Source organism: Pteropus alecto, unplaced genomic scaffold (genome assembly GCF_000325575.1).
Source record: "Pteropus alecto unplaced genomic scaffold, ASM32557v1 scaffold131, whole genome shotgun sequence".
NCBI classification, from domain to species: domain Eukaryota; kingdom Metazoa; phylum Chordata; class Mammalia; order Chiroptera; family Pteropodidae; genus Pteropus; species Pteropus alecto.
The window spans coordinates 7,276,984-7,290,722 of NW_006434709.1; the positions used below are offsets into that span (position 1 = coordinate 7,276,984).

The 13,739-nt window shown below is 35.7% G+C and overlaps 1 protein-coding gene across 9 annotated transcripts in view; it reads left to right on the forward strand.

Moving 5' to 3' along the window:
• WDPCP (WD repeat containing planar cell polarity effector) overlaps positions 1 to 13,739 on the forward strand; it is a 323,269-nt gene that overhangs the window by 126,968 nt on the left and 182,562 nt on the right. For all 9 annotated transcript variants that reach the window (XM_015587591.2, XM_015587590.2, XM_015587592.2 and 6 more), the window contains one exon: positions 4,848 to 5,457. In XM_015587591.2, coding sequence (XP_015443077.1) covers positions 4,848 to 5,457 — 610 coding nt within the window. The remainder of the gene's footprint in view (positions 1 to 4,847; positions 5,458 to 13,739) is intronic.

Below are 13,739 nucleotides of genomic sequence, written 5' to 3' on the forward strand. Positions count from 1 at the left end.
GCCCCCACCCCTACCCCACCCAACACACACTCCTGCTGCTTATTTCACTTTATTTTTCTTCATAGTACTTAGGAAACATGTATATAGGACCACTAGCATCCTATAGATGGATATTTGTTTGTGAATTATTGCCTTGTTTTCAGCCATTAGGGAGTATGTTCTCTGAGGATGAGGACTTAATGCTGTATCCTCAGGACCCAGGACCAGTGCCTGGCAAATAACTTATACTCAATATTTATCAGACAAAAAAGTAAAAAACAAGGAAAGAGAGTGCAAGGGAGGGAAGGAATTAGATATGGATCCTGTAGGCTTTTGCATTCCAGGCAGGGGAATAAAAATTTAATTCATTAGTCAGCAGGTAGCCAGTGAAGAGTTTGAACTGGGGAATGAGAGCAAAAACATTTAGTTTAGGAGGTAGCTTGGTGATGATGTGTAGGATGGATTTTTTTTAAAAATTCACATCGACGTCCCCTTCCCTTCCCTAAGCCAGTACAATGTAATATAGCTGTATGTATAGCTGTATGTAAAAAAAAGAAAAACAAAACAACAACAAAACTTTTAATTTTGAAATAGTTTGATGCCGAAGAAACTGCTAAATTGCTACAATTGCTCAAAGTGAATTCCTTTCCTGTACTTTTCTCCCAGTTCACCCCAATGATAGTATCTTATAATACTGCAGTACATTGTCAAATCCAGGAAAATGACCTTAGTATAATACTGTTAACTCAGGTACAGGCCTTAGTTGGATTTTATCAGATTTTACATGTACTTTTGTGTGTGTGGGTGTTGATAGCTCTATGAAATTTTATCATATGTGTAGAAGTGTGCTTTTTAATGTTTCTGCATCTGATTTTGAAGATTTTGACAAAGTGTTAGAAAATATTTAATACCAATATAATTCCACTCTCCAAGTTCTTGGTCTCTCACATTTACAAATGAATAAATTGAATGGCCTGTTTTTTATTTACTTTTTAAAATAATTTTTTATTTTTTAATTACAGTTTCAGGTGTACAACATAGTGATTAGACATTTATATACCTTAAGAAGTGATCACCCCAGTAAGTCTAGTACCCATTTGATACCATTACAATATTATCGATTATATTCCCCTATACTGTACTTCACATACCTGTGACTGTTTTTATAACTAGCAGTTTGTATTTCTTAATCCCGTCACCTTTTTTCTCCCATCCCTACAATACTCCTCCCATCTGGCAACCATCAAAATGTTCTCTGTATCTATGAGTTTGTTTCTGTTTTGTTGTTCATTTATTTTGTTCTTTAGATTCCACATATAAGTGAAATCATATGGCATTTGTCTTTCTCTGACTTACTCCACTCAGCACAATACCCTCTAGGTCCCTCCATGTTATTACATGGCAAGATTTCATTCTTTTTTATGATTCATGTTTCATTGTATATATGTACCACCTCTTCTTGATCTATTCATCTATTGATGGACACCCAGGTGGCCTCCATATCTTGGCTATTATAAATAATGATGCAATGAACATCTGGATGCCCATGCCCCTTCAAAGTAGTGTTTTGGGGTTCTTTGGATAAATACTCAGAAGTGGGATTACTTTGTCCATGTTTGTCTCTTGTTATATAGCCTTTGTTTTAAAGTTTATTTAGTCTGGTATAAGTATTGCCACTCCAATTTTTTTTTTTTTTTCATTTCCATTTTCATGAAATCTCTTTTTCTATCTTTTTACAGTCAGTCTGTGTGTGTCTTTCAATCTGAAGTGAGTTTGTTGTAGGCAGCATATGTAAGGGTCTTGTTTTCTTATCCATTCAGCCACCCTTTGTCTCTTGATTGGAGCATTTAGTTCATTTACATTTAAAGTAATTCTTGCTAGATATGTAGTTATTGCCATTTAATTATTCATATTTTTCATCTTAAATGAGTTTCTTTAAGATTGCTTATAATACTGGTTTGGTGGTTAGCTTTTTTTGGTCTGGGAATCTGTTTATCTTTCCTTCGATTCTAAATGGTAGCTTTGCTGGGTAGACTAATTTTGGTTGTAGGTCCTTACTTTTTATCACTTTGAATATTTCATGCCAATCCCTTCTGGCCTGAAAAGTTTCTTGAAGAAATCAGCTGACAGTCTTATGGGAGCTGTGTTATAGGTAACTGCTTTTTTCTTGCTGCTTTTAAGATTCTTTGTCTTTAACTCAGCATTTTAATTAGGATATTTGTGTCCCTGTGTGGGCCTCTTTGTGTTCATCTTGTTTGGGACTCTTTGCGCTTCCTGGACTTGTATGTCTATTTCCTTCACCAGGTTAGGGAAGTTTTCCATTATTATTTCTTCAAATAGGTTTTAGTTCTTTGTCCTTCCTCTTCTCCTTCTAGTACACCTATGATGTAAATGTTGGTACATTTGAAGTTGTCCCAGAAGCCCCTTAAACTATCCTCATTTTTTTTGGATTTTTTTTCTTTTTGCTGTTCTGATTGGATGTTTTCTGCTACCTTATCTTCCAAATCACTGATTCAGTCCTCTGCTTCATGTAATCTACTGTTGATTCCCTTTAAAGTATATTCTTCATTTGTTATTGTAGTCTTTGTTTCTGACTGGTTCTTTTTTTATGTTTTGTCTCCATTTTTTTGTTTCCTATCTCTCTGTTGGAAGTTCTGAGATCATTGAGCATCCTTATAACCAGTGTTTTGAACTCTCATCAGGTAGATTGCTTGTCTCCATTTTGTTCTTTTTCTAGAGCCTTGTTCTTTTCCTTCATTTGGGACATGTTTGTCTCCCCATTTGACTCCCTCCCTGTTGCTGTGTTTTAGGTAGAGCTGCTATGTCTCCTGGTCTTAGTAGAGTAGCCTCATGTGGTAGGTGTCCTATGGGGCCCAGTGTCATTGTTCCCCCGGCCACCTTAGCCAGGTGCTCCAGGTGTGTCGCTTGTGTGGGTTGTGTGTGCCCTCCTGTTATAGTTGACCCTTGGTTGCCATTTGCATGTCAGTGGGAGGGACTGACCCTCGGACTGATTGGTTGTGAGGACTGGCTGTGACTACAATGGAGGAGCTGTTGTGCAGTTGCTGAATTTAAGAAGCAGGAGTCACTTTAGCAGGGCTCTGGTGCCTGCCTAGTCTGCCCTTTGGGTGTGTTGTCTACAGAGTTAGTCAGGGGCCTTCTGGAATGAACCACCAAGGAATCCACAGATGGCCACTACTCGTGCTGGGTTTCAAGGTGCCTAGGAGAAGCCAAGCCTCGAACCAAGGTTGCTGCCACTAGTGACCAGGCTTGGGGCTGCTCATCAAGAGATACAGGGCATGCCAAAGCCAGATGCTGCTTTTTTGGGGTTTGTGAACCTTTGAGAGATTTTATGAAAGTCCATATGATGAGCCAAGACAGGCTGTACAGAAAAGCGGCTGAAAGTGGCTTGGGTGGGCCTGCAAGTTGGATGGGGCAGGGTCTCAGGGAATCACCAGGAGAGAACGAATGGTTTTAGCCAGGTTGATGGATACTCAGATATGGCACCCACTTGCATTTGCACTCTAGGAGTGGGGAGGGATCAACAAAGGATCAGTGGCTTTTGCCAGCACTTCTTTCTAGGGGAAAGCTGCCTTTCCAACCCTCACCCTGAAGTCGGACAATTCATTTCCTCCCCATATATCCCTGGCACCTTTCAAGTTGCTGCCCCAGCAGTGGAGCTCAGAGCAAGTGATTCTGTCAGCGGGTAAGTCCATGCGCGGGCCCTTTAAGAGGAATGCCTGGGACTCCAGCCGCCTTTTGTCTTGCTCAGCCACAGTCTCTGCTGGTTTTCACAACCAGAAGTGTGAGGACTTCTCTTCCTGGAATTGGAACCCTGGGCTGGGAAGCCTGGTGTGGGCTGGGACCCCTTGTTCCTCCAGGGGGACCTCCACAGCCGAGATATTTCTCCTGATTTTTAACTGCCGTGCGGGTATGAGACCAGCCCATTCTGCATCTCTGCCCCTTCTGCCAGTCTGTATGTGTTTTCTCCTTAGTTGTAGGACTTCTGTTCAGCTAGACTTCAGGTGATTCTTAATGATGGTTGTTCTGTCATTTAGTTGTAATTTTGATGTGGTCTAGAGAAGATGTAAGCACAGTGTTTACCTATTCTTCCATCTTGACTGGAAATCTCTGCTGTTTCATTTTTTAATTCTTCTGCCTAGGTATTTCTTTTAGCCTTTCCTTTCTACACCAAGGATGCTTTTAAAATTTTACTTCACAAGTATTGACAATTTATATTACTTACCAGGTTTTAATTTAAAAAAAATTTTAAAACCTATGCATTACTCTTTTTCTTTTGGTCATTTATCTACTTTACAACCCTTCATATCCTTTCTGATAGTAAAATATTTCCACAAGACTGTTAATAGGGTTCTAAAGTTTCTTCCTTTGCCTATCCTGCCCTACTAATTAGAAATATTTATCTAATAAATAATTTTCCCTTAATTTCAGAATTGGGAAGGATAGTGAGTAGGAAAGAGATTAGCTAAAATGCTTTAAGTCCTTTATTCATCCATTTAAAAATCAACCTTCTAATGGTTTTGGATAATCTGCTAAGCATATTAATTTACTAAAAGCCCACCTCATTAGTTTTTATATACTGTGGGACATACTTGTCTTTTAGTTATTTACAAAATTTCTAAAACAGTGTTCAAGTTAAAATCTTATAGTTTAATTTCTGCGCTATGCTATATATGTGCTATATGTATTTACATGTATTCTATGTGAGATTTTATATACTGCATATATCTTGCTTCTGTTTAAGGTGATAATTGATCTTCGGAACAATGATAGATTAATATGCAGGCCTATGTGTGACAGCTGAAGAAAAGCTAAGGTCTATGTGAACATACTTGGTGCATGTTTTTCAGGTTCTGAGTTCTATCCGCACAGAGTGGGATCCACTGGATGTTCGCTTTGGCACCAAACAGACTTACCAGGTGCTGACAGTGGAGCGCTCCGTCAGTGTAGACAAAGAGCCCATGGCTGATAGCTGCATCTATGAATGTGTTCGGAACAAAATCCAGTGTGTTTCAGTCACCAGAATACCACTAAGATCGAAGGCCATTAGTTGCTGCAGGAATGTTCCTGAAGACAAACTAATTCTGGGCTGTGAAGATTCTTCAGTAATTCTTTATGAAACTCACCGAAGAGTGACTCTCTTAGCCCAGGCTGAACTTTTGCCTTCATTAATAAGCTGCCACCCAAGTGGTGCCATTCTGCTGGTTGGCAGCAACCAAGGAGAGCTACAAATTTTTGATATGGCTCTATCCCCTATTAACATCCAGCTCTTGGCTGAAGACCGGGCACCCAGGGAGACTTTGCAATTCAATAAATTCTTTGATGTTTCCAGCAGTCTTGTTCAAATGCAGTGGGTAGCTCCACAGGTTGTTTCTCAGAAGCCTGAAAGTGGGAACATCTATGATCTCCTCTTCCTGAGGTTTGACAGAGGACCTTTGGGTGTACTTTTGTTTAAACTTGGTAAGTCAAGGAAGTTGGTGAGTAAAGTGTTTATGATGGCAGCATTATAATGAAGACAATAAAACTCCTTGGAATGTAGGTTTTCTACTTGTCATCCCATTGGTATGCTTGCCTTTCACACATTTCATATGGTTTACTTAAGAAAGCTTTGTGGATGATTTTCTAAATGTCAAGACACATTAGATATTGAAGAATTTGAAAATGGAAATTATCCATTGTGATGAATAAAAAGCCTGAACTTTCACATTTGATACTTCCAAAATAAGCTGTCTACTAAAAAAATTCCTTAATAAATAGGTATGTGAATATTTTAGAAGCACTTAATAAGTCCATTAAAAAATTCTGTGTGGTAGGAATGAAATAGTTTTTCTATTAAAATTATTTAGATTATAGACGTCCATTGCTTCCCAGATTGGAATGGTTAAAGTGTTCGAAAAGAGAAAGCAAATGTTTAATTAGAATTTGCTGAAGATTTTTGTATAGTATAACTTTTTTGTTTCCCCTTTAGATAAAAGTATTCAAAAGGATTTCTCAGTGCTATGCAAATCGTGTATTAATATAGCCTATTTCAACCAGGAAACTTCAAAACAAAACTTTATTATTATGATTTATTTGCCTTTTGTAGTTATGCATTACTAGCTATGCCCTGGCATATATGATATTCTTTAGGTAGTTTTGTATAATTTAACATTCTTGAAAGAACCTCACTTATGTTAAAAAAAAGAAAAACAGATTTTAATTTATTATGCACATTATTGTTACTTAAAAACATAGAAAAGTAAATACATTTTAAAACCCCTTCCAGGATTTGGCTCTGTGGCACAAAGTTAAATTTTTAAAGACATTGTAGTGTTTATTAAATAGATGTCAGTTTATTTTGTTTTTCTGTGGATCTTCTTACTCCTGAGATTGAACACATGAACTAAATTTATTGAAACTGTCTTGATTAACATGAAAGATATAATGGATATAATATAATGGCTATGTTTTTTCACATAATAAAAATGTAACTAGATCTATTCATAATGTTAATATTGTCCAAGAAATAATGTTTGGACTCTCATTTATTATGAGATAATTCAGGTCTGCTTCACCCCACTGCATATTTAACAGTTCTATGTCTCCATACACAACACTCATTAAAGTGGATGTTAGATGTTTTGCATGCCTGTTAAAACACACACATGTGCATGTGCATGCATGTGCGTGCGCGCGCGCGCGCGCACACACACACACACACACACACACACACACCCCCCCTATAAATTACCCAGTTACCTGTCAAACAGAAGGCTGTCTGCCCACATATACCTAACTTTTCTTCAGCCCTCCCTTGTGGGCCTACTCACAACAGCTTTTGCAAAAAGCACAGCTTTCTCTTCCTATCTCTAGCACATTTGCCTTCTTACTAAAGTAAATAGGCTCTCGGTGTAGGGATTTAGAGGGCTTCCTGCTAATTGCCAGCTTGTAAACTTAATTGGACTGCCTCCCTGGGCACTGTTCCTAAATCAATTAGGCAATGAGTTGGCTGTCACCTCTTTTTCCCAAGAAGCTCTCTTGGAAGAGAATTATCCAATAGAAGTCAAGCATTCAAATGAAAAGGTGATAACTTCTGCAACTGACATTTATCGTTTAAATTTTATTTTCAATATATGATTCTTACATTTTATAGAATAGGGAAATTTTACAGTCTTATAGGTGACTTAAAGGATCTAAATATAGAGTTTCCTAGGATTTTTAAAATGTATTATAAGGTTAATGTTTATTAAAGATTTCTCCCTCCCGCCCCGCCCCCAGGAAAAGTAGATTCCCTGAAACAGTAGATTCCAACTAACAGTTTTTTTTTTTTTTTTTTTTAAGAAAACCCTGTTTAAATGACAGATTTATCTTAGGATCTGCTACTAAATACATCCAAAAATTTTAATATACTTCTTGAATTAACACAGTACTGATTCTGGGCATCTATGTGGAATTTTCATGTATAATTCAAGTTACTGCATATATAAACAGGTAGTTGCATGTACAGTTTCCTTACTATGGAGCATTTATGAGATTTTTTTTCATATGCTTGTTATGCAAGGCTTTGGAAAATTTGACATGAAAGGTGTAGCTTACAATTTAAGATGCTGAGATAGATCATAGTTTAAAATAGACTGCTATCATATGTAAATGTGGCAGTTACTGGCGCCAGTATGCTAAGATTTTGGGGACTTGACACTTAGAAGAATAGGTCAGTTAGTGTAATGTTGAAGAAAAACTCTGTTCCAAATAGAGTTTCCATTTCAAATCCTTGTAATCATTGATGAAATGCACTGGGGATTAAAAGTCCATCAACACTGTTATTAGAAGAATTTGAAGAACATGTCTTCAGGAGGGAACTAGAAATGTCATCCTCCTACATAGAAGCCAAGAAGTACTATTTTATACAAAACAATATGTAACTATGATTTCTTTACCTGACAATCATTATCCCATATTCCCACATACATAGACTGAGATTAATTTTTTAAAGGAATCCCTAATCATACTACAGGTATTAAAGCTTCTCCATTCTCATCAGTACCTTTTCCAGCCTTCACTGCTCTCTTTAAACACACATGATCAGCTCCCTGCCCCCTCAACAGAGAATCTTGCCTTTTAATTGGATTTTCATTAAGTTTATCTGCCCTTCACCACTTACCCACCCAACCAACTAACCAACCACTTATCTACATGTACATAAATCTTTATTTCAATGGAAGAGGAGACCTTCCTTTTGTCCAAGACTAGTTCCACAACTACTTCCATTCTGACACCTTCACTTTCTGACCCTCCCCACTCCCCCAACAAATCTTGCTACATCAGCAGATAAATGCCCAAACCACACCATAAAACAAACATATCTCTTCTTTAAATTGTATTCTCTCTGTTATCAATCAAATACCTTCCTTTCATGGTCAAACTCATTGAAATAATATTGAACACTGACTTTTTCTGCACCTTCATTTACTATTCACTCCTCACAGCATCGAATTCTGGCTCCTGTCTTCAGTGTTCTCCTGGACTTGCTCTTGGAAAGGTTACCAGTGACCTCTTACTTGATATGTAGTTTTCTTATTTACTTGATGACTTCTCAGCATTTGATGGTTGATGACTGCTTCCACTGTCATTGAATTTTTATCATACTTGCCTTCTATGACCCTGGATGCAACTTTTCATCACACCTTTATACCTACTCATGAAAATGTGGAGGCTCTCTAAGATTACATTTTTAGCGCTCCTTCCATTTTATACAGATTGAGAGTTTCTTTTTAATTTTGCTATCTTATCTCTGACTTCAGCCCAGACCTCACCTGACTCCACATCCACATATTCATCTGACTTGCTGGATACCTCCCCTTGGATTTACACAAGTGCCTCAGGTTCCTTATATACAGACAGGAAGTCATTGTCTTTCTCCCCAGACCTACTTCTACTTCTGTATTCTCCATTTTGGTGGATGGTACAGTTATTCAGATGGAATTCTAAGTCAGAAGTCATCCTGGAATCCTCTCTTACCCTTAATGCTATATCCACTCAGTGATTAAATCCCATAAATTCTGCCTTTTAAATACTGTCAATATCATCTCATTTTAGTCAGCCTGTCATTACCTTAATCTAGACCTTTCCTGTCTTACCATGATCAAGCAGCGGCCCTCTGTAATCTTCTGCCTTCTATCTTCCAATCTCCACCCCCTCTTCCCCACCTCACCTTGCCTATTAATAATCTAATAGTACAGATTTAGTCTTGGATTCTCCAGTCTCAAATCCTTCGGTGGTTGATGAGCCCTTGTCTGCCTCTCAGGCTTCATCTCCCCAGCTGGGATGCACTAGTGTAGCTCCCCAGTCACGGCATGTACTCTCACACTCCCTTTATTCCATGGTGATATTGATAGATAGTACTCCATCTACCTAGAGTGTCCCCAAATGCTCTCATAGAGCCTACAAAGTTGAAAAAAGGTTAAATATTCAAGTGATAATATTAAGAAATAATTAAAGCTAACTTCTTCCCTCATAAGATTTTGAAATTCAGAGGCAATGTGTATATGTGCCTGTGTGTATCTGTAACTCTAAAAAGCAAGCAGTATGATTTTTGTCTTAGAAATTTTGTAAGAAGTGTTTTTTTCTTCAAAATATTTTTTTAAATGAGTGATTTAAATATTATATTTTACTCAAATGGTAATTGGTAGTAATTTATTGCTGGAAACAAATGTCAGATACTTTACTATATGCCTAGTCATCTTAAAATTGGATCTTATATCATTTGAAATGGACTGCTATTCCAGACAGCATTCTGCATTCTTCAAACTAGAGTAATGATAGATTTTTTTAATTCAAGTTTTTATGGAGGTATAATTTACATAAAGTGAAATGTACCCATCTTAAATGTACAGTTCAATGAGTTTTGACAAATGTATGTATCTCCATGATTACGACCACAATTAAAATATCGAACATTTCCATCACTCTCCAAAATTCTCTCAGGACCATTTACATTGATCCGCTTTCTGTTATTACAGATTTGATTTGCTTCTTCTAGAATTTTATAGAAATGAACTCATAAAATGGATACTCTTTTGTGTCTCGCTACTTTCACTCAGCAATAACCTGTGAGAACCTTCCATATTGGTGTGTATATCTGTAAATTTCCTCAAATTTTTATTTTTCCACATGTTGATGGACATTTGGGCTGTTTCCAGATTTAAGCTAATATCACTAAAAGTGCTGTGTATTTCCTTGTTCACGTCTTTTCATGGACATATATTTTAATTTCTCTTGGGAAAAACTGAGGAGTAGAATGGCTGAGCCATATGCTAAGTGTATGTTTAACTTAAGAAGCAACTACTCTGGAGTTCCAGTTGCTCCACATCTTTAGTAACACTTGGCATTAATGGTCTTTTTTAACTTTAGCCATTCTAGTGGGTGTGTAGTGATGTTAAGTTGTATTTCTATGGTGACTGTTGGAGTTGAGCATCTTTTTATGAGCTTATTTGCTATGTATTTTCTCTGATGAAGTATATCTTCAAATCTTTTGTCCACGTTTAATTGGACTGTTTATTACTGAATTGTACAAGTTTTTATATTCTCTGAATAACAAGTGTTTTGTAAGATACTAACATTATGAATATTTTCTAACTAATACCCTGTAGTTTACCTTTTCATTTTCTTAACAGTGTGTTTTGGGTAGCACAAGTTTTTAATTTTAATGAAATCCAATTCTTAAATTTCTTTATTTTATGGCTTGTGCTTTTTATGACCTAAGAAATCTTTGTCTAACCCTGTTTTCTAGAAGTTTTATGGTTTTATTTCCTATAGTTAGGTTTATGGTCTATTTCAAATTAAATTTTGCATATTGTATAAGATATGGGTTGAAATTAATTTTTAATATAAATATTCAATCGTTCCAGCACCAATTGTTGGAAAGATTATCCTTTTTCTATTGAATAACCTTGACCATATTGTATGTGTGTATGAATAGACTAATTTCTCTTCCACTGATCTGTCTATGCTTAAGCAAGTACCACACTGTCTTAATTACTGTGTTTTTATATTGTCTTGAAATCAGGTTCTGTTAGTCCTCCAACTTTGTTGTTCTTTATCGAAATTGTTTTGGCTACTCTAGACCTTCAAATTTCTGTATAAAATTTAAAATAATTTGTCAGTTTCTGCAAAAACATATATATTTTCATTGGGATTATGTTGAATCAATAGATCAATCTGGAGTAGAATAACAATTTAACGATATTGTGTCTCCTGATCTATAACCACAGTATCTCTTTCCATTTATTCAGGTAGTCTTTAATTTCTCTCAGTGTTTTATAATTTTAAGTATAAAGATCTTGTACATAGTTTGTTCATGTTTTCACATGCTAGTGTGTAAATGGTATTTTTTAATTATAGTTTTTAATTGTTCATTGGGATTATATAGAAATAAAATTGGAAAATATAGCCATGTATCATACAACCCTGTTAAACTCATTTCTTAGTTGTCACTTTTTTGTAGATTCCTTAGGATTTTCTACATAGATGACTGACAACTGCAATTAAAAACAGTTTTACATCTTCTAATCCAGCCTGTATGCCTTTTATTTTGTTTTCTTCCCATATTATACTAGCTTGGACCTTCAGTATAATTTTGAATAGAAGTGGCAAGAAAAGACATCCTTGTTTCGTTTCTGATCTTTGGTGGAAAGTATTTAATCTTTCACTATAAGTATGATGTTATTAGGTTGAAAAAAAATCTTCCATTCCTTGTCTGCTGAGATACACAATCTTGAGTGGATGTTGAATATGTTTCAAGTGCTTTTACTGCATTTATTTAAATAATAACATGTTTTTTTCTGGTCATATGGTGAAGTACATAGATAGTTTTCAGGCGCTTCGGTGACCTTGAGTTTGTGGGATAAATTGCTCTTGTTCGTGATGTTTTATCTTTTCAGTATATTGCTGTATTTGCTAATATTTTGTTAAGGATTTTATCTATTTATGAGAGATAATGATCTGTAGTTTTATTTTTTTTCTACTTCCTGTGATGTTTTTTGTCACTTTTGGTATCAATGGTTAAAGCTAACATCATGAAATGAATTGGGGGAAATGTTCCTTCCTCTTATATTTGAGTCGCATAGAGTTGATATTGTTTCTTTTGGTGTTTGAGAGAATTGACCAGTGAAAGCATCTGGATAATGCAGATTGCATGTGTACATGTATGTATATTTAAAGTTTTTTTAGAACTATAAATTCAAATGCAAATAATAAAGAGCCTTTCAGGTTATATATTCCTTCTTGAATGAGCTTTGACAGTTTAGGTCTTTCAAGGAACCCATTTCATATAAGTTATATTAATTTTTATAAAGTTATATTATTCACTTATTTTTTAATGTCTGCAGTACTGTAGTGATTATTCTTGATTTAGTAAGTTTTCTTCCCTCTTTTTTTCTTGATTTAAGCAGAGGTTTGTCAATTTTACTGATATTTCAAAGAACCAGCTTTTGAGTTCACTGATTTTCTGTATTTTTTTATTTCCTATTTCTAATTTTTATTATTTCCTTCTATTTAGGACTAATTTACTCTTCTTAGGTTCTTTTTTTAAAATTTTTTTTACTGTTAGAAATACAAATCTTTTTTTAAAAAATAAATTTATTTATTTAAATTATTTTCAAATATACAGTACACTGGTTAGACATCTATATTGTTCATAAAACTATCCCCCCAATTTCTCCCTCCCTCCCCTGGCCCTCCACTTAGCCATCATATTAATGCTAACCACATTCCCTATGCTGTGCTCCCAGTGACCAACTATCAACTAATAATCTGTACTTCTTTAACCCTTCACCCCATTCTCCTAGCCTCCCAACTCCCCTCCCCTCTGTCCGTCACCAAATTGTCCTCTATATTTGTGAATCTGTTTTTGATTAATTTGTTCTTTTTGTTCCTTAGATTCCGTATATAAGTGAAATCACACGGTATTTATCTTTTTCTGTATGACTTATTTCATTCCGCATAATAACCTCTAGATCCATCAATGTTGTTGCAAATGGTAGGCTTTCATTTTTTTAATGGCTGAGTACTATTCCATTATATATATATGAATCGAAACTTCTTTATCTAATTGTTTGTTGATAGGCATTTAAGTTGTTTCCATATCTTGGTTATTGTAAATTGTGCTGCTATGAATATTGGGGTGCGCAATTGGTCATGAAGTTGGGGAGTATGGCATAGAGAATGCAGTTGGCATTAATATATTGACTAGGTGGAAAACCAGGAGAGAAGGAGCAATTAGGGGGATCGTTTTATAAACTATATAAATGTCTAACTAATGTACTGTATACTTTAAACTAATTAAAATAAATAAAGAAATTGTTAAAAAAAGAATGGCAGTTCTTAGATAGCAGATATCTTTAGCATGATTACCATTATGGCAATAAAAATGATATACTTCTCTCCCAAGTTACACTGAGATTGTGGACTTCAAACTTGATAATAGTGCTGTGATGGGTATGACTTTGAGGGCAGACGGTAAGCACTTTTTACATTTGGAAGCCAGAAAATAGACAGTAGTAGGTTGAAAAACAGAGCCACAATATTTTACAGCTCTTACTATCAAAAAGTAGAGTCTATTTCCCCACTCTTTGGATCTGAGTTGTCTTATGGTTTGCTTTAACCAATAAGATGTAACCAATCCTGGTGTCTTGGTCAAAGCTTCCATATTTGCCTCTTGGAGGACTCTACTTTCATGTTAAAATACAGCTAATAAATGAGACATG